We start from the raw sequence: 27,880 nt of genomic DNA, 5'->3' as shown, positions 1-27,880 counted from the left end.
AGAGTCAACATTAGTAATATTGAATATTAGATATAATTATATAACTTAATTAAGACATCGAACCTGTTTAAAATTCAAGTCGCAGGTTAAATGAATCAACTCAAACTATAATTTTAAAAAATCTTATTGTTTTAGTAAAAAATAAAAGATCAATTTAAAGTAAAACTTGGCTAAATTTACTATTGTCAATTTAAACCAAGTTTTGATCAGTTGATAGAGCATTAATTGAATTCACCCTTCAAGTCAAATTTTATAACTATTGTCTTACATAAGTTATTTTCAACTCAGTTATATATGTATAAAAAACTTGTTTATCATTTCAAAAGTTTGAGTATATTATTTGTAACAAGGAAAAAAAGAAACCGCTTAAACATTTCTACACTTGCTGACCCAAGTTTGCACTTCCCGAGGTAGGATTTTCATGGCCGCAATCTGAAAGCTAGTCCAGGTTCATTGAAGTGAAAGGTAGTTCTATAAATTGCAAAGCATGAAGAACATTTACTATTAACAAAAAATTAAGATCACAAATATTGTTGATCAAGTAGGATTTTTAATTACAGTTAAATGGCTATGTAACATTCAATAAAGCTAATAGTTCTCTATTGGAAACAAGAGGCTTGCCTAGCTTTATTCATTATTGTAAACACTTGATCTGGGTGCTTGTAAGTGATTCGAAATATGAAACCTAGGCTGTTAGAACAATTCTTTTACGCAGATTCAACTTGGTGCTTGGATTTTTCTTTCTTTCCTCCAAATAAGCGTGGTCTGTAGCCATCCTCTAGCAGCTTCTCCACCTCCTCAAATTGCAGGCCTTAGGTTTCAGGGACTAAAAAGTAGATGGATACGAGGCCAATGGTAGAAATTCCAGCGAATACGAGGAATGTGCCACCGGCAACAAGAGCTTCCGTGAGACTTATGTATGACTCGCTCACGATCAGATTTGAACACCAATTGGACACAGCAGCAATGCCTCCACCAACACTTCTGTATCTCAACGGATAGATTTCTGAGTTCACAATCCATGGTACGGTTCCCATTCCAGGTGAATAGGAAATGATGTATAGTCCAAGTAGTATAACAGCAAGAAATCCGAATTTGCTGGGGCAACACTTCTCGAAAAACACACGATTTTCAGCACGGCATTCACCCCTTACAACCTTGGATGAATCCAGGCAGGCTCCAGGATGGAACTGATAGTGTAAAAAATAAATATCAATACCAGTTTGATAACATGGAAACTTCAAATTAAAGTCTATAATGTAATCAAATTAACAGTAACATTTCACTTAATGTGGCAAGGAATCATGTAAGAAAATTATGCATTGTATTGCTGAAGGGCTGAGAAAGGTGAATGAACTTACTTCGCTGGCTGCATTAGCACAGAAAGCACAATCTGCTTTCAAGCAAGTCATACAGCAACTCCTTGGTGCATCTGGGGCTGTCAGGTATGCTGAGCAAGTACGTAGAGTTTGAGCAAAAGTGATAGAAATTAATTGTATGTGTTTACAAAAATCATGGTCTTTATTTCCATCAAGGAAATTCACAAAGTCAATCATATTATATATATACTTGATTTGTAATTGCAGATCATCTTTCATAATCAGAAAGACAATAAATAATTTTTCCTATTTTTTGGCCCAAGAATATATATATATATATATATATATATATATATATTGCGTGGCCTGATAAAAAAAAAAGACATCATTTTTTTTCAAATACCTGATATGAAATCCTTAATACATTGATAGAAATTATTTATCTTATTAATTTGAAAAACAAGATTACATTATTAATTCTAATATGATGTTGAAATTGGTTATATTGATAAAATAAATAATTAAAAAACATTATTAAAATTAACATGATGTTTATTTCTTTATTCTCCATGGAGTGCAAAGAATTTATTTTCTTCCATAAAACATCTTCTGATTTTTTTAGTTCTTTCCACGCTTAATGTATTAAACAAAGCTACAATCCATGTATTGAAGCTTTGGAACTCTAGCTGTTTTATTTCACTGTTCTAATAATTGCATTTGTATATGTATTATGCGATTCATGACCCTGCAGCTTAATTTCGTTTTGACTACAGAGATATAGATTGTCTCAAAAAAGATGCATGTCTTTATAATTTTGTGTTGCATCCTTTTCGTGCTTCCTTTCGGATGGTGAGCAATTTATAGTGAGATCATTATGATTTGATTTAGACTTGCGTTCCCTTTCTATGTTGCTCTCAGTATTATTAACATGATGCTATGTTTGAAAGTTTTTTTATTTTTATTTTTATTTTTACTTGAATGCCTGGTGATGTAGGCAAAACCTAATAAGACAACGAAAGAAACACAGAAAATACAGACAATTTAATGAGAGAAAATGATGGCAGATATGAACCTTAACTTCATGATTATATTCCTGAAAATTAAATATATGGTGGTTTTCTCTTCAAGAGGTTTGCAAGACCTTAAAATATACTAAAAAAAACCCTATTTTTACTAGGAAAACAACAAGAAATCTAGAAGCATAAAAAAAATCTAATTTAAAATACAAAATCCAAAAATACTAGGAAAATAACAAAATTGATGTAAACAACTTACAAGCCTAATTCTAAGACTTTCAATGGTCTGATAAGCGATAAAAAGGTTTTTCTTGAGGAAAACTACATGTAAAGTCACCTGAAAAAATTTAAGTTTAACTCAACAATTGGATATTTTGTTATCGTAATTTTAAGGTGCTAATGTAATATATATATCGTGATAAGAACTTCTCTTAAGTCTAGACCTGTATGATCCATAAAAATATTTGTTAGGTCATTCACATAATTTATCTTTATTAGATTTCTATCTAACTATATCATGTCTTCATCCAAATGGTCAAAACCTTCAGTTTTTACAAAATTGATTGCATCATTCTTTTCATGTAAGATAAAACTCATCCTTGAATTTTGTTATTTTTCTTTTAAAATAGGGTGTCAAATACTAAACATTAAAGATATTAGAAGTCTTCAGATGACTAAGAAGATGAAGTTTGTGAGCATTTTTTTTATATATATATACAACACCTCTCGTACTAGATTACCAACCTCAAATCAGCCTTGGCGCATGGATGCTATTCCAACTCCTATACCGTCAAGAAATCTTGCGGTAATAAGAAGCTACGGATGTGGAGAAACAGCCATGGCTACTGCACCAATGAAGAAGAAAAAATCTGCAATCAAAATTGTTTTTTTCCTCCCTAAACTGCCATTAAAAAACCCACCGATTGCAGCCCCAAAAATTGCTCCTAAGACACAAGTACTCACAATCAATTCCTGCAGGACAAGAAGTTGATCATAAAATCAGCAAAAAGAGTAAAGAAATCATCAATTTAACCTCCATATAATTGTTTTTTGTGATTTAGAAAATGGAGAGAAATTCATCTGTAAAAAGGTGGCCATCTTGACCTTTGTTGCCTGATGACATTTTAGATTATATATAATTTAAAATATATGAAAATAGAGAGTATTCGATTTATTAAAACATAAATGTCAAGAATGGGATTCGAACCCATGCCCTTTCGGACCAGTACCTGAAACTGGCGCCTTAGACCAACTCGGCCATCTTGACCTTTGTTGCCTGATTTCATTTTAGATTATATATAATGTATAATATATGAAAATAGAGAGTATTCGATTTAAGAAAAAAGAAATGTCAAGAATGGGATTCGAACCCATGCCCTTTCGGACCAGTACCTGAAACTGGCGCCTTAGACCAACTCGGCCATCTTGACCTTTGTTGCCTGATGACATTTTATATTATATATAATGTATAATTTATGAAAATACCAATAAAATTAATATATATTATTTTCTTAAAGATCCTAAAAGAAAAACAAGAGTTGCATTGGCCGAGACAGCTTCAAGCCCATACATACCTCTTAGTGACTCTCAAAAGCAATTTGGTTAAATTTTCCAAATTGTTTAGAACCGTTTATGCACAGTAGAAAAAATATTATTTTTTTATATTTTTATCGAAACAAAATACATATATAATTATAGTGCACGGGTATTTGATAGTTTATTTAGCCTTTTCAGATTTGTTTTTGTACTATCAATTTGAATAAATTATATTGTGCTGATTTTTTGTTTGCAAGTTTTTATTACAGCCCATATCTTAAAATCAAATTGGCTAAAATATTTTTTAACCACATGAATTAATCTGGAGGTTTCTTCCACGACCACAAGTCCCCTACAACAACTCGACAATAAAGATCAAATTCACGTATGGCTACTTTTTATAATGATTTTTATTTAAAAATATATTAAAATAATATTTTTTAAGTTTTTAAAAATTATGTTTTACATTAACATATCAATACAATAAAAAAAATATTAAAACAATTAATTTAATTTTGTTTTTCAAACTTTAATAAAAAAACAGATAACATCACTAGCGGAAACATGCAATGAAACTTCTACCAACTCTACAAAACTCCTGAATAGTCAAATCAAACATTTTAAAAAGTTGTGGCATTCACCTCAGAGACATGGCCTATCCTGCACTTCACAGGTTTTTCTGCAGTCGTGCAGCAGTATATGGAAGGCGGGGTCCTTCTTCTGCATGTCTCCGATACCTAACTGCAAGCTTTCGTAACCCTTCTGCTACGCCTTAATTGCTAAAGAATTGACAATACAATATCAATACCATTAATTGAGTATGGTATATCTGTCTGCCAGTCTACCTTACCCTAACTAGCTAGCAGCTGGATATATACGGCAGCACTGCAAATCATAAATGAAAATCAATGAAGGAATGTGTGAATGTTCTTTTTATGTGGTTTTAGTTTTGAGGGTGTTTTCCAACTCTCTGATATATTAAAATGATCTTTAGTTTGCGTTTAATTAGTATTCTCATTTTTACTATCTTCGTTTCGTGTTTTTTGTTACGAGATCGATGATGAACAGAGATCACGTAAATGATAAGATGAGGAATATTCTGATTTACTATTCGACTTAACCCTCGAGAATAATATGAATGAATGCAACGTGTAAGGTATCGAGGATGATAATAATTTGTGGCCCATTACAAATATGGCAGTAAGAGGCCATGGCTTCAATTGTTTTCAGTGATAACAACAGCAAGAACAGATAGCTTGATGGTAACGGTTCACAATCGAAGTCTAAAAATAACCCAGAATATTTATGACTTTATGCTGTGAGACTGACTATGGCCCCTTTTAAGATGCAAGAATCCTCTCTTTTCTTGTTTTATAGTGATGGTTTCATCGATAATGAATATGTTGACAGCAAAGTCTCACCAAGTAAAATTTACATGTCTTTGCAAATGACAATCTAGCTATATATTGACAATGATGATCAATTTTGTATTTTTCTTTTTCTTTTTAACAATTAAAAATATTGTCGTATCAGTTCTTATATATTAAGAATGTTTCTTTACGTATCCATGGGGATTTTCTTTCAGTTTATGAACCTTGTTAAGTTTTGAAAACCTAGATAGATCAGTTTAGTTGTCTTTCGAGAGGAGATGAAACATGTAACCATATCTTTTATGTTTTATTATAAATAATTTAAGTTTGTTTATTTTTAATTTGATAAAAAATCCCACATTAATTAGCGGCTATGGTGTCGATGCTTTAGGATTTTGACTAATTAGTGAAAAACTTGCAAGTTTTAATATTTATTTTGGTTTATCAAGACAAATGAAACTTGATTAGTGCAAACAATATAATCTCTTGGGCTAGGTTACCTGTATGGACTTAGGCACAAGGTTCATCAATTGAAGAGTTGGCAAGATTTCATGATATATCTGTCGATAAATTATTAAATATATTCGGAGTTTTATTTCTTTTTTTTTCATAAGAATATATGAATTGTTACGAGAAATATCTATAAACTTCAATTTTTAATAGAGAGATAAGTACAACTCTAGACATTGTGAAAAAAAAAATCTCTTTGGCTGTCCATGGATACCTCGAAACTAAAAAAAAAAAAAAAAAACCCCTTGATAAAAACATAAAATTCAAAATAGGTTTGGATAGTTCTATTTATTGGATAAAGAATATTTTTGTGGTAAATTTTACGAACTCAATACTATACTAAACCAAATAAGAGAGTGTTTGTCTTATAAAAAAACATATTTTTGTATTTGATTTTTTAAAATATTTTTTGATCAATTTTTCAATTTAATTCATAAAATCTCATAAAATAATTTATAAATAATAATTTACTCGCAATATCATCCAATAATATTAACAAATACTATTACCATTAATGTCACAATCACCCTATCACCGTGATCTTTACCACTATCCCACATACAATCATTATCTGTATTATTATTACCGTCCCACTATCAGTCCACAACAACTGTCATCCCTTTCATCACTACACTGTATTATAATCATTATCGTACTCCATTACCATTATTGTCACCTCCTCCTCTCATTTTTATCTGCAACATTGCTATCATCATCATTATCCTATATCATAATTATAAATACTATCATCATTTTATTATCATAGGAAATTTTATATCATTACCTACCAAATATTGTAAAAGATTTCCCATCCAAAAAATATTCTACATAAAACGTCATTTAAATGAATGTTTGTGTTCAATTTAAGTTCTTCAATAACACAATAACAAATCATAAAAAATACACAAGTTTTTTTTCCCTTTCTAAATTAACATAGTAGAGAAAAACTTTTCCCCAAACAACTGAAAAAAAAAAATTTCAAAATAGTATAGTTTAATTGGTTGTGCAAACCTTAACCGTGTAACTTGGAGATGCACAAATATGACATGCGCATCTCCCAATCAATTTTTTTTGTCTGGCACGTGTAAAACACAGGTCAGACATAAAAAGAAAAAATTCCAGTAGCTTACGCGTGTGTTACACATGCTAGTGAGTGAGCATATTATTGCCTTTTAGGTGGTGTATATAACTTACTTTTAGCTTCAAAGTTGGCTTTCTTTTATATCTGTAAATTGTCTCATTAAGAATTTTCTAATGATATTAAAAATGCTATAATCAAAGCTTTGTTATGTCTATAACGTCTCTTTCTTTATTTTGTTCCTTTTCTTTTTTATTTTCTCTCTAATACTCTTGTTATTGTACCATCCTATTACATTTTCTTTCTTCTCTTCTTAAAGTTTTGTTTAGTCCCTCAATTTTTATTTTTAATTAACTTTATTATAATCATTTCATCAATTAAATTTATTTTTATTTAAGCGGAGAAAAATAACAACTTTTGGGAAAACATTAATTTTTTTTAGCAATTGCATTAAAAAATAAACATTAACTTTATTAAAAAAAACTATGCAAAAATAATGGATGAAATGATCATAATAATAGAATTAAAGTTAATGTTAGCATTATGAATTATTCCATTATGAATTATTCCAAAGGTAGCTTGTACATGTCTAAATCAAACATTTCGTTTTTATCAAACATGTCGTAAAACAAATCTTGGAAATTAACAAAAACAAAAACAAAAACAAAAAAAAAAAACAAAAACAAAATTACTAACATGTGATTCATGAACCCTATTACTCTAGAAAATAATAATAATAAAAAAAAAACATAATGCATGCTATGTATGAGAATATGGAGTTACTATATTAGTAAAAAAATAAGATAGAATTTGGTTAGTGTATTTGGGATAGAAAACAAAAACATTCCTCTTTTTACTATCTCTTTTAAAAGTACAAAAATTTAATATATGTAAATTTATTTTATATTTTTATTTATTTTTGCCCTTATTTTCAGTAATCAAATACTTAGTAATGAAACTCAAGCCTTAAACCTCTACACATTAAAATTAAACTTCTTCCTTTGATCCTATAAAAGACATGTATCAATAAGATAAAAAAAATTCCATGGCACAATTTAAACATGAAAAAGATGTTGCTTGAGAGTTGCGATGCAACTCCTGATTTATGATTTTTAAAAAAATATTTTTATTTAAAATTAAATATTTTTATTTTTTTATGCTAATGTTAAATATAATTTTAAAAAAATAAAAAAATATTATTTTAATATATTTTAAATAAAAAAATACTTTAAAAAATAATTATTACATCTCTCAAACACCAAAAGAAAAAAAAACCATCCCTGTTTATTAACATTATTATTATTATTATTATTATTAGCTCATTAATTACTTGGCTTGAACGGCTTAAAACCAGACAGACACATTGAGAAAAAATAAAGAAAAAGAAAGAAATCTCTCTCTCTTTCTGTGACTAGCTGGCTTCTGCTTCTCTGTCTAAAATCGTTTCGTTTTTCAAGTAAAAAACGCCATTATTAAATCATTTAATTTTCTAAATACCCCACAAGATCCATTTCGCTATTCGGTTTCGTTATTTGATTTTCGGAGCCCATCAAAAAAGGTACTTTTTTGTTATTCTTTTTGTTGACTATTAATTTTTATGTTTAATTTCTTTGTGCTTTATTAATTTGTAGTTGGTTGCTTGAAGAAATATGGGCTCTTCGTTTTTTGTTAAATTTCCATCTGGGGTCTCAATAAAATTCAAAAACATGGTGAAAGATTGCATTCTTTTTATCATTACATGATCTGTAATTTGTTAAAATGTTGTTTTTTTGGGTTCAAAATGGTTTAATCCTTAATGGGTTTTTGTTTAAACTTAAGGAGATCATGTTTACAGCTTAGTTTTCCATCGTTTTTTCTTCTAATGACTGCTTTTGTTGACTATGAACATCACTGCATAAAAATGTTGACTTTATGTGCAGCTTGTAGTGCTTGTTGTTTACAATTTGACAGGATTGGAAAGCATTACGGCGCTTGTCTGTGTAGTGTTCTACATTGAGATGCTCAGAATGTACTGTGAATTAAGACAATGATTGAAGTTTTCTTTGTTGATTGTGTCGAATTTTTGTTGGATTTTATGTGATGCTTGAGTTAGGCTATGTGTGTCTTGCTTGATGTGTAGATATAGGCCGCTGTAGTCTAGAGGTTTACTTTCCTTCTTGCTCTATATTTTGGATCATAGGCTTGTCTAGTTTGCATAATTGTATGTTTGAGGATGCCTTTCAGCTTTATATTGTATATCATGGCAATTTGGTTTGTTTGTGTTAGTGTTGTATTTATGACTTTAGATGAATGGAAACAACTAGTTTTTATAGAGTGATAGACAGTGCATATAATTCTTTGGCTATTTGGGAAAACATAGGGTAGAAGAGAAGTAGGTACGAGGAAGCAGTAACCTTTGAGTGATAAGTTACAGGAGCGGCATCCAGATTTCGGTGGGGAAGTATATTAATGCTAGCGCAACTAGTCCAGAAAAAAGACAGTAATTTTCTTTTTTTATTTGAATTGTTTTTTACTCATCCTCTTCTGATCTCCAATTGTCATATCCATGACTATTATGATGTTTCGAGATCATAATCTGTTAAGTCGATGTAAATTTATTGGGTAGAGTGCAGGAAGGATCTGGCCACCATTGTGCAGTCCTGTGGTGAGTTTAGAAGCGTGAAACAGGAGATGAGCTGAAGTTAGGTTAATATAGGGGGAGAAAGGCTGCTTCTAGGGTCAAACAAAAGGGATGAGGCCAATAGAGTTAGCTTAATGTTAGGGGAGAAAGGGTTGCTTTAAAATTTTTAAGCTTCTGTTTATATTGCACTTGATCTCTTCTTCTCTTTAGTTTCTGTCTACAGTGGTTACATTCTGTCAAGCTATGGAAAATTAGATGCTGATGCTTTATTGATATTGCAGGGACCGTAATCCTCATTTTGAAGAGAAATACTGGATTCCACAAAGAAAAAGCACCTGATAGAATTACACAAGCGGTAGAAAGCAGAGGATGGAGTAGAAGTTACTACTTGTTACACTTTTATGAGGCCCGCCAACTTTAGCTTCGGAAGATAGATATTTCCTTGGGTTCCAACATGTTCTTCTAATTAATTTCTCAACAGTGACCCTTGTCCTGTTATATACTTTCCCTGCCTATCAAGTTTCCTTTGTGCTCTGCCCTCATTCTTGGATATTCTAATTCCATTTCCTCATCTTGTATAGGGGAGCTTCTGGTTCTTCTGAGGTAAATATTAAGCTCCCCTGAAGAGATCTGCCCTATGGTAGGCTAGTCATTGTTGGCATTGTCGGCTTGTTTCCAACCAGTTGTTCTCCAGCAACAGACATGCTTCTATAGATTGGCCATTCTGTGAAAGTTGAAAAATGGCCTTTTACTCTGAGGATGACAAAGCAGAAGATTACCTTTTCAAGATTGTTTTAATTGGCGACTCAGCTGTTGGGAAATCAAATTTGCTTGCAAGATTTGCTAGAGATGAATTCTACCCCAATTCAAAGTCTACAATAGGGGTAGAGTTCCAAACCCAAAAGATGGATATTAACGGAAAGGAAATTAAAGCACAGATCTGGGACACAGCAGGTCAGGAGCGATTTCGGGCTGTAACATCTGCATACTACAGAGGTGCAGTTGGAGCTCTTCTCGTTTATGACATCAGTAGGCGCCAAACATTTGATAGCGTTGGCAGATGGCTTAACGAACTTCACAGTAAGTTTCATAACAACTTTTGCTAATTATTTAAATCTTTTCATTTCCTTTTCTGTACTGACTGATTTGATATCTGGTTTGATAGTCTTTGAAGTAAAATTATGATTAGGGCACTTTGCAGACCAGTTTGTTGTTTGAACCGCAATGCCTGCAACATATATTTTGACACTTTTCCTTTCAGATGGAAGATTGATTTTGTATTGGTTTTCTGTTGGACAGCTCACTCTGACATGAATGTAGTAACAATACTTGTCGGGAATAAGTCCGATCTCAAGGATGCCAGAGAGGTACCAACAGTGGAAGGCAAGGACTTGGCTGAAGCACAGGGTTTGTTCTTCATGGAAACTTCAGCACTCGATTCCTCCAACGTTGCTGCTGCCTTTCAGACGGTTGTTAAAGAGATCTACAATATATTAAGCCGGAAAGTTATATTATCACAAGAACTCAATAAACCAGGTGCTCCTGAGCTGGGAAACGGAAAGACCGTGGTTTTACAGGGAGATGGGAATCAAGAAGGCAATGCAGAAACTAAAAAAGGGTGCTGTTCATCTTAGTAACCAACTGCAGCTTAATTACTTATTTTTGCCCGTTTCTTTCTCTTTAGCCCGAATTTGCCACTCATATTACATCCCTACTTCTCCATTTGTTTAGTTTCTTGATTTTGTTCCATGTAATAGAATTCTTTTACTTGTTCACCCAAGTTAATGATGGTTGAAGATGATAAATTGGAGTAGCAAATGTAAATGATCTCATGGGGTTTAAAAAGAATTATATCATACAATGTTCACACCCTTGGTGCAAACCCTTCTCTTGTTTTTCACCTTTTCTTTTTCCTTTTTGCCTAGACCTTGGTTTCCTGACATGATTTACGAATTGACATTGCATTCGGATGGGAGTGGGTTCCAGGCTCGCAACATTGTCATGCATCATGTGTAATGCAAGATCACTCGTGTTCCAGGCTCACTAGACTTTCGTCTTTCATGGTTGAGTTTATGCATGGTGAAATCATCTTTGATCCCCCCTCCTTTTTTTTTTGTTCTTTTTTTAATCATCATCTCCTTCAATGCTTGGAGAAAGAAGTGGCAGTGTCAAAGGATGGGTGGCGCATGGGATATGACCTTTTTTAACCTAACAGGCACCATAGGAAATGGGTGCAGTCTGTACATAATATCCCTACCCTAATTGCTGGCCCACAAGATGAGAATGGATGGTATGAAATTGTAACTCTAAGGTCAGGATAGAACGAAAGCATATAAAAGAGAGGGAAAAAGAAAAGGATATAAAAATATACATTTTTTTAAATGAATTTATATTTTTTTAAAATAAAAAGGACTGAGAAAACATTTTTTTTTATTCCAATTGTTTTTATTTTTATATTTCAAGATAGTAACTAAAAGTTATCTAAAATACCCTACTAATGGTTAAGATATAGGATATTCACTAGATAATCTCGGGTCTAAACCCTAGAAAAATTTAGAAATTAAATCATTTGTTCGGCAAAAGAACATAAAGCAAATTCAACAGCTTTATCGTAAATGATAAAATATTGTTTTTATTTTATTTTATTTGCAATTATTAAGATGACAGTTAGCATAATTTTGATTGAGATTAGCTGGCTGTTAATCATAGATGCCATGTTCCACGTGAGGTATCAAGTTTTATAATATTCAAGGAATTTGTGATGGCAAGAGATAGTAGATGTATAGTGAGGAATACTAAAAGCCTGCGTTTGTTTCAGATTATACGGTCAAGTTTGTACGTAGATAAATCCTTCTCCTGTGAACAATATGAATAGTTTTGGCTATAGCAAGCCCGCCCCGTCCATCATAGATTTTCTGCTATATATAACAAATTAAGAGACTGGACTCAGCTTCCTGCTGGTATTCTAGAGTACATAGCAAGCGAGGTAAGTGTTGCTGAATGCTGACGATCATCGATTTTTGTTGGTTTGCACTGCGTCGACACATCTATGAGACCTCCTTCTTCTCATCTTCCATGGTTAATTAATGCTCTCCAAAGATAGAAAGAAGAAAACTCTGGATTTTTTTTTGTCTTCATGATTCAAAATTGTATCAGATTCCATGGTTACTAGCAAAGGTGGTTTGTCAAAAATGGCAATGAAATTAGCAGATTAACCCGGAATGATTATGATATTTTTGTTAATTTTTTTTAAATTAATTTTTTTTTTCAATTTCAGTCTTCATCATTGGCTTGTTTGGTTATTGAGTTTTATAGTTTTATTCTGTTTTCTTTCTATAGGGTTACCCGGTATGATGACTAAGTTGCAGATTTGACATGCTAACCATAATGAGCAATTAGGTCAGGGTTTTTTTTTTTTTACTTTTTTTCATTGTTAATTTTTTAAGTTTATTTATTATCATTGTATTTTTTATTTAAATTATTTAAATTATCCAAGCTTATTAAACTCAGCTAAATCACTAACTCAAGTCTCATATTTTTTTAAGAATATTTGCATCACCTTAGTATATATTTAAAAAAAGAAAATTTAAACTAGCCCACACTGTAATGCAGAACATCTATTTAGTATTAGTTAATTGTCAATAAGGAAGCGAAGCATTGACGTGTGTGAAGATAGGAGGACAATGACGAGGTAGAGGAGGAGAGCGAGAGCGAGAGCGATGATCATGAAGTGGAGGGAGGAGGAGGAGGAGGAGGAGGAGGAGGAGGATGACCGTGTGATAATGAAGAGGAAGAGAAGGATGGGGATGCACATGTGGTAGAGAACCAATTAATAATGGTGAATTTAGTAAAAAATAGTTGATGGAGATGAAGATGGTCAGTTTGGTGTCTTTACAGGTGGCTAAACAATTTTTGATGAACAAGAAGAAGCTGATACAGAACTGGAGGAGTATGGCAATGAGGTAAATATAGATGATTATGAAGACGTCCAAGGGCTATATGATGATGGGCAGGCCCAGGAGGTAATAGTTAGATTCACCACCTAGACGATGATAACTTGAAAAACAGAAGAAAAAACAAGGCATAAAACACAATGACTAAAGGAACACCTTATCATTGAGGATGACTTTAATTCACAGAAGAAGCTCACTTATGGTGCATCTAGGGTTTCTTCTATGTGCATTTTGTTTTATATAGAATTATTAAATTATGTGAAAATTAATCTTAACCCGTGTCATGTCAAAGATAGGTTTAGTTTTTTCTAAAACATCATCATTATAATTTCTTGAATAAAATATTAGAACAGCTTCATTTTTTGAATTGACTTGCATTACTCATAACTTGAACGGGACACCTTTACTCGAAGGTTTCTATTTTTTTTTTCATAGTTATGATTGATAGACATGCAATATTAGTGACCCCACAACGTGAGGAGCAGCGATTTTATATATATATATATATATATATATATCAGTGTCACGAAAGATGATGCATCATACAATCATTTTGAGTATACCCCACAACGTGATTTTTTACATCTCAAGAAAGAAAAAACCTATATTAGAAAAATCTCAAAAGCTCAAGCCATACACAGATTTCCTTGGACTGCTCTCTAAGATAAAAACATGAACCAGTTTGCTCGAATCATGTTTCCTTTATGGAATGGAACATCTGGACAAGAAACATGTATGAAATTCACTTCACCAGATTACCTCACCTATATCATAATCATCCTATGCGGCAATTCCTGAAACGCATGAAAATCAACAAGATCATGTCAGCAGTCAGCACCAGAGAGCATCGTGATGATGGCGTGTAAGATTTTGCAAGAAAAGAATTTCATCAGCATCGGTTACATGTACTAGGATGAAAGCAACAACTACGTGATAAAAAATATAGGAGCTTAGACAATCAAGGTCCAATAATTTGCGGAATCGGCACAAAATGTTGGACAGTTGGAGTAATACTACGGACTCGCAATGAGGAAATCCACATAGAGAGACTATTCTCATTATATTCTGCAATTTTGCCTATGACAGTTGTGTTCTTCTGAGTTATGAAAGCTTTGATAGCAATATAAAATGAAATGTTACATGAGGAAAGGCAGCATTGATTGTCAGAGAAGAAATCAGCATAAACATGGGGGCAAAGAATACTTACCTCTAGTTGATTGTCTATTAGCAACACTATAACCACCAACATAACCAGCAGAATTTTTAGTCATAACATCAGAAGCTGCAGTTCCAAGCCCAAAACCAAATGAGCCTGACACTTCTGGCTCTGAAGGTGAAGATTGCCAGGTGGAATCCCCATATAATGAGCCCTTTTCATAAAAGTCTGCATAAGCCCCTTCATAACCACCATTGGATGCAACATGAGATGATGTCAGTGCAACACCTGTCCTACTGTTTCTTCCATAACCTACACCTCCTAGACCAATATCAAAATCTCCACTGCCAAAGCCTAGATTGCTACTGCTATTGACAGAGCCAACTCCTCCACCTTGCCCGGAATTAGCAGAGGAGCCCCAAAGTGCTCCAATACTGCCAAAAGAACCCATTCCCGAGTTTCCAGTTCCAGAACCCATAAAAGTACTGGAGTTGTTGGCGCTTGAAGAATGATTATTACTTCCATTTCCCCATAATGTGTGAGCTGTTGAATTTAATACAGAAGTACTTCCTCCATTGCCTACACTTAACCCTATGGGGTTGCTATACCTGCTTGCATTTCCACTATATGAAGGGCTGACCCGTCCATAACCAGCATTAGAATTAAGGTTTGAATTTCCCCCATAACTTGGGTTCAACACCTGCTCAAAATTCAATCCCATCCCATAACCAGTACCAAATGGAGAAAAGTTATTCCGTCCAACATTAACAGAACTAAACCTACCATCCATTCTAACTCCATACCCTCCAACAGAACTTTGGTTAAATCCCTGAGTATAACCATTGAGGAAGCTACTGACTCTACTTGGACTATAGTTAAGTCCTCCTAACTGGTTCCGTGTTGGCCCTGGGGATAATTCCTTTGGGACAGCCCGCTTGACCTCAACCATTTTACCGTTGAGTTCATGAAAGGTTTTGTGCAATACTCTATCAACCGCTTCCTCTGAATCATAGGTGATGAATCCAAAACCTCTTGGCCTCTGAGTGTTGTGATCATACATAACCACCACATCTACAATCACTCCAAACTGATCAAAGTACTTCTTAAAGTCACTATCTGTAACTGTAGATGCTAAACCTCCTACAAATATCTTCTTTGTTCGGGCAGGACCAGGTGAACCATTAATGCTGCTACTATTTTTGTTCAGAGTGCTCTGATCCTCCCTAGGAACTGCCTTCTTTGCCTCGACCTGGAAAGGAAAGATTGATTAGGAATAATATATTTTCCATGTTTGCATATAGTCCAAAGTTTCATAACTAGTTAAACAGTGAAGCAAAACATTGTCTCTTTGTCGCATGTAAGCAATGGCACTTGGAATTGAGAAACTTAGCAAATTTTTTATCTTCATACTCTTTTCCTAATGATGTTGCAAGATTTTGCATTACTCGAAATCGTCTGTTTGTATTGAAAACACGGGCTGGCATGAGATGTGGGACAGTAGATTGACACGTTTTATCTCCTTATTTTGTAAAAATTTTCATTCGTAGTTCATAACTTTTCAGCAGCACAACAAATTACCAAAAATATGTATCAAGCTTACTCACCTTTTGTGTAGATAAGCTTCACCTCCCTCATTTTTTCAACTTTTGCACCAATGTTTTTTCCATTAGCATCAGCCATTAATGAGACATTAATTACAGTTTGTCTGTTTTATTGAAGCCTGATTGTGTCCTCCGATCAACTTGACTCTCATGGAAGCCATTTCTCATATCCCTTAGCACGTGTACTTTTATTCTAAAACAAGATTTTCTTGACAATCTAGCAAATGCACATGTTATGTTGTGAAATTCTAATCTCTGATTGCTGTTTAAATTTGCCGAAACCAAAACGAACTATAATCTGACAAGGGTTTCATCACATCCTATACCTCAGGGAGTAATGCCAGCTAGCTTTCTAAACATTTAAGCTCTGAGTCTTACTTGAATTGTTCAATATTGACATACAGCAACAACAAAAATTCCCCATCTATGTCTAGACAATGCAGAAATAATCCTTCGTCGTCATCTACTATACACAGCCACAGAATCACAAAAAATGGGATTTATTTTTCCTGATAGGATAGAAATTTATGATGATCAAATTTAACCATAAGTAAATCATTATCGTTCGAAACCCAAATTATTGAGAATCAAAACATAACAACTTACATTTCTACCATCTATAAGGTGCTTTTCCATCACAACTCTCTCAGCAACAGCAGGGTCAGCGAAAACAACAAAACCAAAGCCACGAGCACGACCTGTGGCTCGATCCTTCATTATGACAGCTTCTAAAACATCCCCAAAAGCCCGGAAATACTCCTTGAGACGATCTTCATTTGTGTCCCATGAAATCCCACCAATGAATAACTTTCCAAGCTCCATTTCCATTCTATACACAAATCCCACCAACAAAGTCATCAACAAACATAAAACGAAACAATCAGCACATAAAACTAACAATCTCATAAAAAAATTAGCCATGTCTCGTTCTATACCAATCAAACAGCAGATCTTAATTCTAATACAGAATAGACACATCTACAACAAAATCCAATCCAATATCCACTGCCACAATACATCCAACTCAACAAAAGACACGATACTATATTAACAACAACAATCAAACACATCATACCATAATGCAGATTAAACCAAGAAAAACAATACCTTGTGAAAGATACAAAGCAAAGCTCGGATATTTACAAGCGTATATCAAAAGACCACTCTTGGATTCAATCCCAAAGTAGAAACAACCTTCAAACAATCAAATATCAAGCAAAAGCAATCCAGGAATCCTGAGAAACAAACAGAAAGATACCAACTTTGGTAAGAAAATGAGTACAAGATCCAGAACCCGGAATTCATCATCAAAAAGATTGCTTTTTTGATTGAAAGTTTACCAGAAAAAAAATCCAGATAGAAAACTTAAAAAATCTAAGATCTGAGAGGAGACATGACAACAAGAGAGGGTGAGAGAGACCCTTTCTTTTTCTGCTCTCTCTCTCTCCTCTCTTTCTCTCTTTGTAAGTTACTGTTGTTGTTGATTAAAACTTATCAAAGGATTCAAACTTATCGAAGAAATAGAGAGAGAGAGAGTGGATTTGTTTACAACAACAAAAAAATGGGTTCTTATGTTTATGTCTTTATACATATATATAGTGAGAGAGATGGAGAGGTTTAGCTTTGGCTATCCTCTCGTGTAAGAAAGTTACAAAGGAGAAGATGGAAGATGGTGACTTTCCAAGAATTAAATTTTGCCACCTTTTACTTTCTTCTTTTTTTAATTATTATTAGTATTATTATTGTTTTGTATGGTCGAAAGTAGTTTTCTTGTTTTGAAGTTTTCACCATTAAACTTTCAAGTCCTTTTCAAATAAGTTCAGCAGATTTTTATTTTTATTTTTTAAAAAAGTGTTAAAATGCAAGCGATGGTTAAAGTTAATTCCTTTTTTATTTCTTCCCTAAATGAATTGATTGAAAATTGTCAAAAAGGTTTAACAATTCGAGGATTAGATAAAGGATACCATTAATTATCCCATATCTCAGGCATCCAAAAATTCTATAAAGATGAGATTTTGGCTCCTTTACCTTTGAAGAAAGCAACGGTCCTTTGTTGTGCTCTAATGCGAGCGATGGTTAAAGTTAATTCCTTTGTTATTGTGAAACATGTTTGCTCTGATTTTGTGTTTGGATGAGAAAACTATTTATTTTTTAGTAAAAATTAGAAAAAAAAATTAAAGGTTTCCAATGCTAGAAAAAAAAAAAAGATGACAAGAGATTACAAACCAAACCCAACTCCCATTTATGAGTGTTCCTTAGTTAAGTGTTCTGTAGCCCCTTCAAAATCCTTTTCATTTTATGCTACCAAACAAACCTTAAATGTGGCTGTTTTCTGCCACACAATACGATTGCTTGATGTAGAGGCAAGGCATGGCTATTCATCCCTATCCCATTAGATATGCTTGGACAAAGTTATCTATAAAAAGCCTTGTTATACCTAAAACTCTCTGATGCTCGATCATCATATCCGAGACTTGAATCGATCTAATTATAACTTAGATCGATTTCTGACTGAATTAACTTGAAGTAAAACAGTAAAATAATCAAAACTATGTCGTTATAATCTTTTAATATTAGAAAAAACAGGTAAATCTTGGATGATTTTGTCGACTCATTATCCCATGCCTGCACCAAATCTACCCGGAGAGACAGAGGTGACTTTGAAAATGTGCATATGAGTAGATAGGTGAAGCAGAGGAATCATACACAAACAAGTGGATAGCCCATAAATGTTCCAATAGATAAGATGGTTACTTCCTTGTTATTTTGTGAAAACAACTCTGGACACACCTTTATATTATAAAAACATAAATAAAGTTGGAGATGTGCGAGAGACAGAAGGGATCCTTGTCTTCCCCACCCATCCAAAGAACACCAAGAACACATTGATCCATCAACAAATACACATTTTGTGCACATATATATATATATATATATAAAAGATAGTGCACATGCATGACGTTATAGGATTACAATTCCATGACCTTGCCCACTCTGCCTTTTCCCTTTTTAAAGAAAGATGGGAATATCATGATAAAAAAATCACCTCGCAGGCCACTAATCATGTCCAAAGGCTATTATTGATGTTAATGTTTATTCTAATATTTTTTATTTCTAGTATGGCTGGAAAAAATAGATTGGGGTTTGAGATTTTTTATTATTTCGAGCTGATTTTTGTTTTTTTAAATAATTAAAGATTACTTTGAAGGAAAATATAACTTTTTGAGATTTATAAGGTGTTTTTTAAGATTCAAATCTCGATTTTGTGATGATCTAAGAACTAGGAGGAGGCAATGCATGGCATGCGGCTGCAATAATTCTATTTAATGAAATAGTTTGAAGCTTGAATGTCTCCTCTGTGATGAAATGCAAGAAGGCAACACACCCACTTTCAATGAACTACCAACAAACCAAAGAAAAAGATTGGTCCGAGACAATTGAACTTTGGGGGCAGAAAAAAACATGACACCGCATTATAGTTTTTAAACCTTTCTCACAAACCGGGTAACGGAAGGGTTATTTAGTTATTAATTTTAAAATATGTAAAATTAATTAAGGTATATATAAGTTGATATAAATATTTACGTTAATAAAATAAAACTCATTTAGTAATACCTTGTATTTTGATTCGATAGATACAACTTGGATTATTTTTTTAAAAAATATTTTTTTAATATTTTTTTTAAAATTCAATGTGTTTTTGATATGGATATTAACTGGGTTTTATATTAAATCATCAATCAATGTATGTTTTTTTATTGAATTATATTAAATTATTTTATTTTTTATTTTTTTAAACCTGCATTAGTCTAAATTCTGTTACTATTTGTTTTTATGGTTGTGTAGCAATGTTATTTTTTAAGTTTTTAAATTATTTTAATATTAAAAATAATTTTTTAAAAATAAAAATAAAATACTTACAACCTGTCTCTTCAGAACCCCTTAAACCCTAAATTTTGCAAAACCATGAAAACCCCATCTCTTTCTCTCACATGAGCAATACCCAAAATTACAAAGCCTTCCTCTCTTTCTAAATGTTAAAAATTACCATTTCAAGAATGAAGGCACTAATCACCCCACCATTTTCATTCTCTCCAATGTCCAAAAAGGCCACACCTTTAGCTTCCAGTTTCTTCTCTTTAGCTTCAAAATCCAATCTTTTCTCTAATCTTCAAAACCCCATTTCTTATTTCCCTCTAAAACCCTCTATGATTTCACTTCCCTCAAATTTTCCAATTCAGACCCGGTGTGTCCATTCAAAATCCTCTCTTTCTTCTTCATCTGGTGAAATTCATGTGATTGTTGGTCCTATGTTTGCTGGCAAAACTACTACTCTTCTTCACCGGGTTCAAGCTGAAATCAATGATGGCAGGTTTAAATTTCTGTTCTTTGGCTTATTTTGTGCTTTTATGATCTGGTTTCTTTGTTTGAATTTGATTTTGTTGTTTGTGTATTTTTTTGAACTTTTTTTGTTCGGTTTGGCTTTAAATTTATAGTTTCATTGTTGATATTTTGGTTGTTTCGAGGCTCATATTAGACAAAGTGAAATGCAAAAAAAAATTTTGTAGGTTATAGACGTTAATGTAGTATGATACATATTATAGAGGAATTAATGGTTTAGTTTAAACTTTAAAAGGTGGGATTTTGGCAATGTTTTTTGTCGGATTGATGGAGTGAGATTATCACTGGTAGACATTGTCAGCTTTCAGGTTAGGAATTTGCGTGAATTGGAAAAAAATATTAAAGGGTCTTTGTATAACGGGGAGAATGAACGAAGCCGTGGGGCTATTATGGCGATCAGGGTTGGAAGTGGACCATGGGACCTATGCTCTTCTGTTGCAAGAATGCATTTTCAAGAAACTTTATAATAAAGGGAAAAGAATCCATGCACAAATGGTTGTTGTTGGGTATGTTCCAAATGAGTACCTGAAGACTAAATTGATGATATTGTATGCAAAATCTGGGGATTTAAAGACTATGCATTTGTTGTTTGACATGTTGATGGAGAAAAGCTTGATTTCTTGGAACGCATTGATTGCTGGATATGTGCAAAAAGGGCTTGAAGAAATGGGACTTAGTTTTTATTATGAAATGAGACAAAATGGTCTGACACCAGACCAGTATACCTTTGCGTCAGTTTTCAGAGCCTGTGCGACTTTAGCAACACTGGAGCATGGGAAGCGAGCCCATTGTGTCATGATGAAGTGCTTTCTTAAAGAAAATGTTGTAGTCAGTAGTGCCCTCATGGATATGTACTTCAAATGCAGCAGCCTGTCCGATGGACATTTGGTCTTTGATAAATCATCAAATAGAAATGTTGTCACCTGGACTTCTTTGATATCTGGGTATGGCCATCATGGAAGAGTCTCAGAGGTGATAGAATCATTTCACAGGATGAAAGATGAAGGTTTCCAACCAAATTATGTTACTTTTCTTGCAGTCCTTTCTGCTTGTAGCCATGGAGGTTTGGTTGATGAGGGTTGGGCCTATTTCTCATCAATGAGGAGAGATTATGGAATCCAGCCTAGAGGGAAACATTATGCAGCCATGGTCGATCTTCTAGGCCGTGCTGGGAGGTTAAAAGAGGCTTATGAGTTTGTTGTTAATGCACCATGCAAGGAACACTCGGTTTTATGGGGTGCTTTGCTTGGTGCTTGTAAGATTCATGGTGATATGGACCTGATAGAGCTTGCCGCTAGGAAATACTTTGAACTGGATCCAGAAAATGCTGGAAAGTATGTAGTCTTATCTAATGCCTATGCTGCTTTTGGACTTTGGGATAGTGTTGCAGAGGTTAGGGGGGTGATGAGAGATACAGAAATAAATAAAGAGCCTGCTTATAGCAGCATTGAGGTTCAAGGGAAAGCCCACTTTTTCCTACAGGGTGATAAATCTCATAGGGAATCTGAGGAGATATACAAGACTATTATTGAAATGATTTGGATTTTAAATGATGCAGGCTATGTTCCTGATTTGAGTGATTGTTAATTATTGACAGAGCCCATTTTCTTTGCGTATCTTCTTTTCTCTATCTTGTTGAGAATCATGGCTCTTAACTTACTGGAACTCAATTTGGAGAATCCACTATAGATAAGGAACATTAATTATCACAAATGCATTCTCCAGCAATAGACAGCTTTCATTTTTAAGTTTAAAATGCACCTTGTTGAAGGATAGACAAGAGAATGGCTCTGGGTTGAAAGAAGTATTGGCTCATTTGGGTGGTGAAACCCGATAAATTTTGTGAACTGCACCCAACTGTGATGTGAGTACTTTGAGCATCAAGGGAAAGCACTGAAATCCTTGTATTATCCAGGACATGTCATGAAGATGACCAGCCTTCTTGTTGACTCGGTACAAGTTGGCAGTGAGGAGTAAAAGCATTTGCAACATGGTGTACAATCTATTCCTTTTATCCAAAACCTGTGTCACCCTTGGCTGGGCTTCCATTTGATTATTAGAGTTTTATGGTGCTTAGCTGTGTAGGTTGATCATCTGAGGTAAAGCTGTTTGTGTATCATTGTATTTGAGCTTTGCTTGTTTTGATTTATTCTTCATAATAGTAAAATAATACCCTCCTAAACAATATAACTAATTCGTTGCCTGATCAAGGTCCAACATTCTCTAGATTTTTTTGTTATAATTTGCTCAGAATTCATGTTCAATGTTAACATGTAGCCGTTTCAATTTAATTTTCTTGCAATAACTGTACCCTGAGGTTTCTTCTTTTTACTTGGCTATTTTATACTCGCTTCAAAATTAAGATTCTGTCCTGATGCTGTTGTGAGAAAAATAAAAAAATTATGTTGTGATACTAAAACAGTAAAAATTGAAAGTTTATAGCAAGAAGGAAATTACATATATATCTAACTTGTATTTGGGATTTAGGATTTGCCAATTAGCAGTTTTGGTGAGGTAGTTTAAAGTGGTGTCCCATTGGGAATTAAACAGTGTCCTATTATCAGCATAATTGTTGTTGTTTTATTCATTCTCCTTTTCTAACTGTAATGCAGAAACGTAGCAATTATAAAATCAAACAAGGATAATAGATATGGGTTGGATTCAGTAGTGACACATGATGGGGTTAAATTACCATGTTGGGCACTGCCCAATCTATCATCATTCAAACAGAGTTTTGGTCAGGATGCGTATGATCAGGTATCTCAATGCCAAAATGTGTTAATTTGTATTTTATAGAATGTTTCTCAAAGCATTTATCAAGCAACTTGTCTGAACTCTCATATATGAATAATTTAGCAGTTAAAGTTTCCTATACATCATTTCAAGTTTTAATTCTTCATGTCTTTAAAATGAAAGGTAAATTTCTTTTGGAAGAAGTGCATTGGAAAACATTTGAATGTTGGATGTTGGGCATATACATTTTGCAAGCATTTGATATGCAAACTTGATAATACAGACTAATGACAATTAGTTGATGACAGCTAGATGTGATTGGCATTGATGAAGCACAATTCTTCGGAGACTTGTATGATTTCTGCCGTGAAGTTGCTGATCATGATGGCAAAACTGTGATAGTTGCTGGCCTGGATGGTGACTATCTGAGGTTTATTTCAAGCTCCCCACTACTTTTTTTCAATGATTTTGTGCCCATTCTTATGCTCTTCTCCAGAGTTCTTGCTCATTACCCTTTTTTTAGTTGTGTTTCATGACTTCATATATTATAACCTTCCTCTCAAATTCAATGGTGTCCCTTTTGAAAGTGGAATAAAATGTTCACAGGAGGAGTTTTGGTTCCGTTCTTGATATAATTCCCCTTGCTGATTCTGTAACCAAGTTAAGCGCACGATGTGAAATTTGTGGAAAACGTGCTTTCTTCACCTTAAGAAAGACCGAGGAGACACGGACAGAACTGATTGGTGGGGCTGATGTTTATATGCCTGTATGTCGACAGCATTATGTCAGCGGACAAGTTGCTGTGGAAGCTGCAAGAATGGTCCTGGAATCTCAGAAGGCTCAGTGTGGCTCCTGTCCGTAGCTCAACTATTCTTATTATCACAATACGCTGATTTTGCTATTGTGCTGCCAGTCGGTGCAATATATTCAGAACTGAATTGTTAAGATGCATGTTCTGCCCCCTTTGTAGGATTGTACATACAGTTAAATCTTTTGGAAGGGGAAAATTTTGTACTGTGATGAATGTGGGATTTTGAACAACTGCAATCATGGAAAAAAAACAATTGGGTTCAGTTCACTATTGTTATTGTTACTAGTTTGTGTGGATGATGAAAATGTTGATAAAAAATTCATAATATAACTACTCATTTACGAAAATTTTGCTCCATCTATGCTTCGTAGTTCTACTTCAGCTTCTGTCTCAGAAACTAAACATAACATCCTTGATCTTCAGTTCTCTCTCCTCTTGTTTTTCTATCAAGGTATGAGATGCTGGTTGTTTGGGACCAAGAGGTTTGCTTTCTTTGTGGTCTCAGGTTCGAGCCATGTGGTTGCTCATATGATGGCCACTGGAGACTTACATGGTCGTTAACTTCAGGGCCCGTGGGATTAGTTGAGGTGCGCGCAAGCTGGCCCGGACACCTACGTTAAATAAAAAAAAAACAAAATTACTTGTTCTCAAAAGCGTACCTTTTATCTTTAAACGCCCATTCTAGTTTTTCTTGTTCACTAATATTGAAGGGACCAAAGCTCGCATCCCCTGTGAGCAAAATCCTTTAATCTTTGATCAAAATACAATCTTTATCACCTTTTCCACCTGGGTTTGTTAGAAACTTTAGTGGTGTTAACTCAAAAGATGATGAGTCAGAACATGAGACAGAATGGGAAAGATTACTCAACCATTCGACCTTAAAGCACCTGAAAGATCTATCAATAAGATTAACACCGTACCCAAAAGGACTATTGTCACTCAATTAATGCGTACTGTTTATTGCGAATGAAAGAGGAAGGGATTGTTCTTAGATTCCCTTTTTATTTTGGTGATGGCATATTATGCGAGAAGCTGGTTTGCCCGGACAAGCTACAGGGTTGTTATTGGATATGAAGGGTGTTTATTAATTTATTGTTGCCAAGGTTTAGGTCGTGTAATGTTGTGTCGGATATATTTCTAGATTCTCATTGTCTCTGTGTTGCATCCAATTATTATTATTATTACCAATACACTAAACAATACATGTGGGGAGTTTTGGTGTGGCTCTAAGAAAAATATTTGTCTTTATTTTTTTTTGTTTTACTTCTTTGAATTTTTAATTCCATCAATTTATTATCCTTCAGTATTATATTAAGCTTAACCCGACCAGCCGCGCGCCAATGATCTAGAGTTTTCGATGACACGTTCAGCAAAGGGTGTTTCCCCTAATGAGCATTCATTTTGGTTGGTGATGAAAGCACTTTGCATGGTTAATGAGGTTGATAATGTCTGTCATTAAGTTAATGAAATCGCTGTTTTTTCCCCTTTTGAGTAGTTTCACAAAGTTTTCACGTCTTGTCTTGTGATGGGACACCAGATGAAGTTCTAGGCACTCAACGTTCCATCATCTCCTAACATGAACACCATTGCTCTGTCGGGGACTTTGCTCATTAATAACTCCATATGTTGTTCAGTACCTGTGCCTTGTGCCCTTGAGGCAACACTGTACCGGTTAAGCTTGAGCTCATGATAATTGGAGTGCACGTAATAAAAAAAAATTATGTTAAAACTGTTTAAAAAGTGATTTTTATCAGTTTAACTCTTCTAAATCACCTCCCATTGGAGATGCTCTAAAAATCAAGACTAGTTTCTTGTTAAGAGAAGTGGGCAACCTCTTTTGGAGATCTTAGAGAACATTTCAATTCCATCCACGGCCAATCTGATTTGCTATGGATCATGCACAGTCCCTTACATCACTTGTACAAATAATTTTTATTTGTACAAGTAAAAAACAATCCAGTTAAAGAAATAATAAAGAAAAAGTTGAACCTGTGCCTCAGAATTGCAGAATTACAGCAAGGCTTATAAAGCCATTCAGTCCCGAAAGATGGTTATTTGGTGAAAATTTTCATCATAGGCGACACTAATTAACATTAAAATAACATTTTAAAAACAAAAGCTTAAGAGAGTATGAATATATGTCTCATGGCTAGTCCCAAATTGTAAAGGCAGCGACGCTGCTACACAAGGCAATGGAATATGAGACCACCCCATCACACGGAGGAGCTCCAGGTGGAGGACCTCAACATGTCTGAGGCTTTATTTGTGACGTTTTACTTTGGAATTTACAAACATTGATAAAAATCGTTTGCTCCAATGTTATAGTAAGGATTTTGAAGTTTAAATCCCCGTCACAATTAACACAAGATGCAATCTTAACCATGATTAAGACCTAAAAAATTATTGATAACAAAGAGAAAAGACTAAAGAAAAAAAAACCTGATTTGAATTAACCTCAAGAAACGATTCAAGATCAAAACTTTTAACTTTAAACTAGCTGATTACAAGAAAAAAAAAAGAACTGGGTTTTAAAAATCAGGAAAAAAAAATGAAATATTTTTGAAGACTATTAAGCAATAAAGATCAAATCTTTCAACTCTTAAAGGGCTAATTAAGAACAACATGAAAAAAGATCAAATCTTTGAAGAATATGAAGCAAAACTTGGAAAGAGACTGTGTTGTTGGCGAAGGCAAAAGCTGTGGAGATGTAGGTCAAAACGAAAGAAGCAACTATAATTATTTATAGAGTTTCGTGGGTTGATTTTGGACCGTTGGATGAATATGTTGTGGCTGATGATGAAGTGAGGGTTAGAGGATAGCCGACAGTGTCATTAGGGTTTTTATAACCTGCACTAGCTAACAAGAGGCCTACCTATTACGGGCTAGACCAATTTGTAGCCCATTCGTCTAGGGCCCAACGTATTACGTATATTTATAAACAGGTCTTGAACCGGAAAATATAGTTTTTTAAAAAACATTATTTAATTAGAAGTTCTATTTTAATGATATAACAAAACTAGTTTGGTGTCCGGGGCCACGCCACATGCTAGACCAAATTTTATTTAAGCATGGAAAAAAATATTTAGACAATGATAGCACTTTTAAATAAGAAAAATCCAAGAGTTAAATTAAATCTCAATTAATTTGATGATATGATAAAAAAAAATATATAATAATAATAACAAATTAAAAAAATATTGGTCTGAATCAAGATGAGTTATCACAACCTATTAGCTAGCACATGAAATTAAGATAACATTATAAAAAAATAAAATCATAAAAAATTAATTATAAAAAAAAACCATTAAAAATACATAAATCAATCCGGTGAAATCTTTCAAGTGAGCCGAAAGATTTACAAAACCCTAATTGAGGGATGAAGTTAAAAAAAAATTCAATAAAAATAAATTAAAAAATAAAACATATAGTAATAAAAAGAATAAAAATTAAATTTAATATAAAATAAAATAAACTAAAATATTGAATGATGCAATTAAAAAGAAAATTCAATTAAAAAAATGATTTAAAAAATAACAATATAAAAAATAAGAATTAAATCATACGCCACCCATTAATGGAGACAACTCTATAAAGATTAAGAGCTTGTTTGGGATTGTAATAGCGGTTGCGATTCAAAATATTTTTAGTTTAGAAATACATTAAAATAAAATTTTTTTATTTTTAAAAAATTATTTTTGACATCAGCATATCAAAACGATCTAAAAACATAAAAAAAAAAATTATTTTAAACAAAAAAAATTAAAAATTTTCACCCT

At 33.4% G+C, this 27,880-nt stretch overlaps 4 protein-coding genes and 3 non-coding genes across 12 annotated transcripts; 2 read left to right on the top strand and 5 right to left on the bottom strand.

Annotated features, from left to right (window-relative positions):
* Positions 1-707: 707 nt before the first annotated feature.
* Positions 708-3,621, bottom strand: LOC7453684 (inositol transporter 4). The gene is given in 4 exon segments (XM_024587966.2): positions 708-1,190; positions 1,362-1,450; positions 3,256-3,307; positions 3,565-3,621. Coding segments are annotated over 4 exon segments (681 nt in total).
* TRNAL-CAG (transfer RNA leucine (anticodon CAG)) lies at positions 3,522-3,602 on the bottom strand. Its single transcript has one exon. It is a non-coding gene; the product is annotated as a tRNA-Leu (tRNA).
* Positions 3,622-3,684: 63 nt separating the features above from the next.
* Positions 3,685-3,765, bottom strand: TRNAL-CAG (transfer RNA leucine (anticodon CAG)). The gene has a single exon. It is a non-coding gene; the product is annotated as a tRNA-Leu (tRNA).
* A 4,421-nt stretch (positions 3,766-8,186) lies between these two features.
* LOC7455818 (ras-related protein RABA5a) lies at positions 8,187-11,331 on the top strand. Of its 5 annotated transcripts, none has more exons than XM_002323103.4 (3): positions 8,187-8,387; positions 9,731-10,529; positions 10,749-11,331. In XM_002323103.4, the coding sequence occupies exons 2-3, from the start codon at positions 10,190-10,192 to the stop codon at positions 11,081-11,083; spliced, it is 675 nt and encodes a 224-aa protein (XP_002323139.1). In that variant the 5' UTR covers positions 8,187-8,387; positions 9,731-10,189; the 3' UTR covers positions 11,084-11,331. The 5 variants fall into 5 exon arrangements, with proteins under 5 accessions (XP_002323139.1, XP_024443070.1, XP_024443071.1 ...); XM_024587302.2 differs by lacking the exon at positions 8,187-8,387 and adding an exon at positions 8,422-8,538; XM_024587303.2 differs by lacking the exon at positions 8,187-8,387 and adding an exon at positions 8,553-8,837.
* Positions 11,332-13,938: 2,607 nt separating this feature from the next.
* On the bottom strand, positions 13,939-17,783 carry LOC18106028 (heterogeneous nuclear ribonucleoprotein 1). Its single transcript, XM_006373535.3, has 5 exons — positions 17,500-17,783; positions 17,267-17,394; positions 16,766-16,988; positions 14,610-15,807; positions 13,939-14,196 (listed from the first exon to the last, which is right to left on the bottom strand). Exons 3-5 carry the CDS (start codon positions 16,985-16,987, stop codon positions 14,183-14,185), a joined length of 1,434 nt encoding a protein of 477 aa, XP_006373597.3. The 5' UTR covers position 16,988; positions 17,267-17,394; positions 17,500-17,783; the 3' UTR covers positions 13,939-14,182.
* A 2,305-nt stretch (positions 17,784-20,088) lies between these two features.
* LOC18106026 (thymidine kinase a) lies at positions 20,089-24,371 on the top strand. Of its 2 annotated transcripts, XM_006373533.3 has the most exons (4): positions 20,093-20,531; positions 23,173-23,317; positions 23,602-23,723; positions 23,900-24,371. In XM_006373533.3, exons 1-4 carry the CDS (start codon positions 20,194-20,196, stop codon positions 24,153-24,155), a joined length of 861 nt encoding a protein of 286 aa, XP_006373595.2. In that variant the 5' UTR covers positions 20,093-20,193; the 3' UTR covers positions 24,156-24,371. The 2 variants fall into 2 exon arrangements, 1 of the variants encoding a protein (XP_006373595.2); XR_002978327.2 differs by lacking the exons at positions 23,602-23,723; positions 23,900-24,371 and adding an exon at positions 20,869-22,659 and having other exon boundaries at positions 20,089-20,531; positions 23,173-23,311.
* A 1,724-nt stretch (positions 24,372-26,095) lies between these two features.
* Positions 26,096-26,185, bottom strand: LOC112324577 (small nucleolar RNA SNORD96 family). The gene has a single exon (XR_002978541.2). It is a non-coding gene; the product is annotated as a small nucleolar RNA SNORD96 family (small nucleolar RNA).
* Between the last annotated feature and the right edge of the window lie 1,695 nt (positions 26,186-27,880).

Source organism: Populus trichocarpa, chromosome 16, assembly GCF_000002775.5.
Source record: "Populus trichocarpa isolate Nisqually-1 chromosome 16, P.trichocarpa_v4.1, whole genome shotgun sequence".
NCBI classification, from domain to species: Eukaryota; Viridiplantae; Streptophyta; class Magnoliopsida; order Malpighiales; family Salicaceae; genus Populus; species Populus trichocarpa.
This window is presented reverse-complemented; position numbering and strand designations above follow the sequence as displayed.

What these genes read in the sequence shown, in the direction of transcription:
- LOC7455818 (XM_002323103.4), top strand. Translation starts at nt 10,190, where the DNA reads ATGGCCTTTTACTCTGAGGATGACAAAGCAGAAGATTACCTTTTCAAG. An exon ending in ATGGCTTAACGAACTTCACA is followed by an intron (nt 10,530 to 10,748) that starts GTAAGTTTCATA and finishes TCTGTTGGACAG; the next exon opens with CTCACTCTGACATGAATGTA.
- LOC18106028 (XM_006373535.3), bottom strand. Translation starts at nt 16,987, where the DNA reads ATGGAAATGGAGCTTGGAAAGTTATTCATTGGTGGGATTTCATGGGAC. An exon ending in ACCTTATAGATGGTAGAAAT is followed by an intron (nt 15,808 to 16,765) that starts GTAAGTTGTTAT and finishes TTTCCTTTCCAG; the next exon opens with GTCGAGGCAAAGAAGGCAGT.
- LOC18106026 (XM_006373533.3), top strand. Translation starts at nt 20,194, where the DNA reads ATGTTAAAAATTACCATTTCAAGAATGAAGGCACTAATCACCCCACCA. An exon ending in GCTGAAATCAATGATGGCAG is followed by an intron (nt 20,532 to 23,172) that starts GTTTAAATTTCT and finishes ACTGTAATGCAG; the next exon opens with AAACGTAGCAATTATAAAAT. An exon ending in CTGGATGGTGACTATCTGAG is followed by an intron (nt 23,724 to 23,899) that starts GTTTATTTCAAG and finishes AAATGTTCACAG; the next exon opens with GAGGAGTTTTGGTTCCGTTC.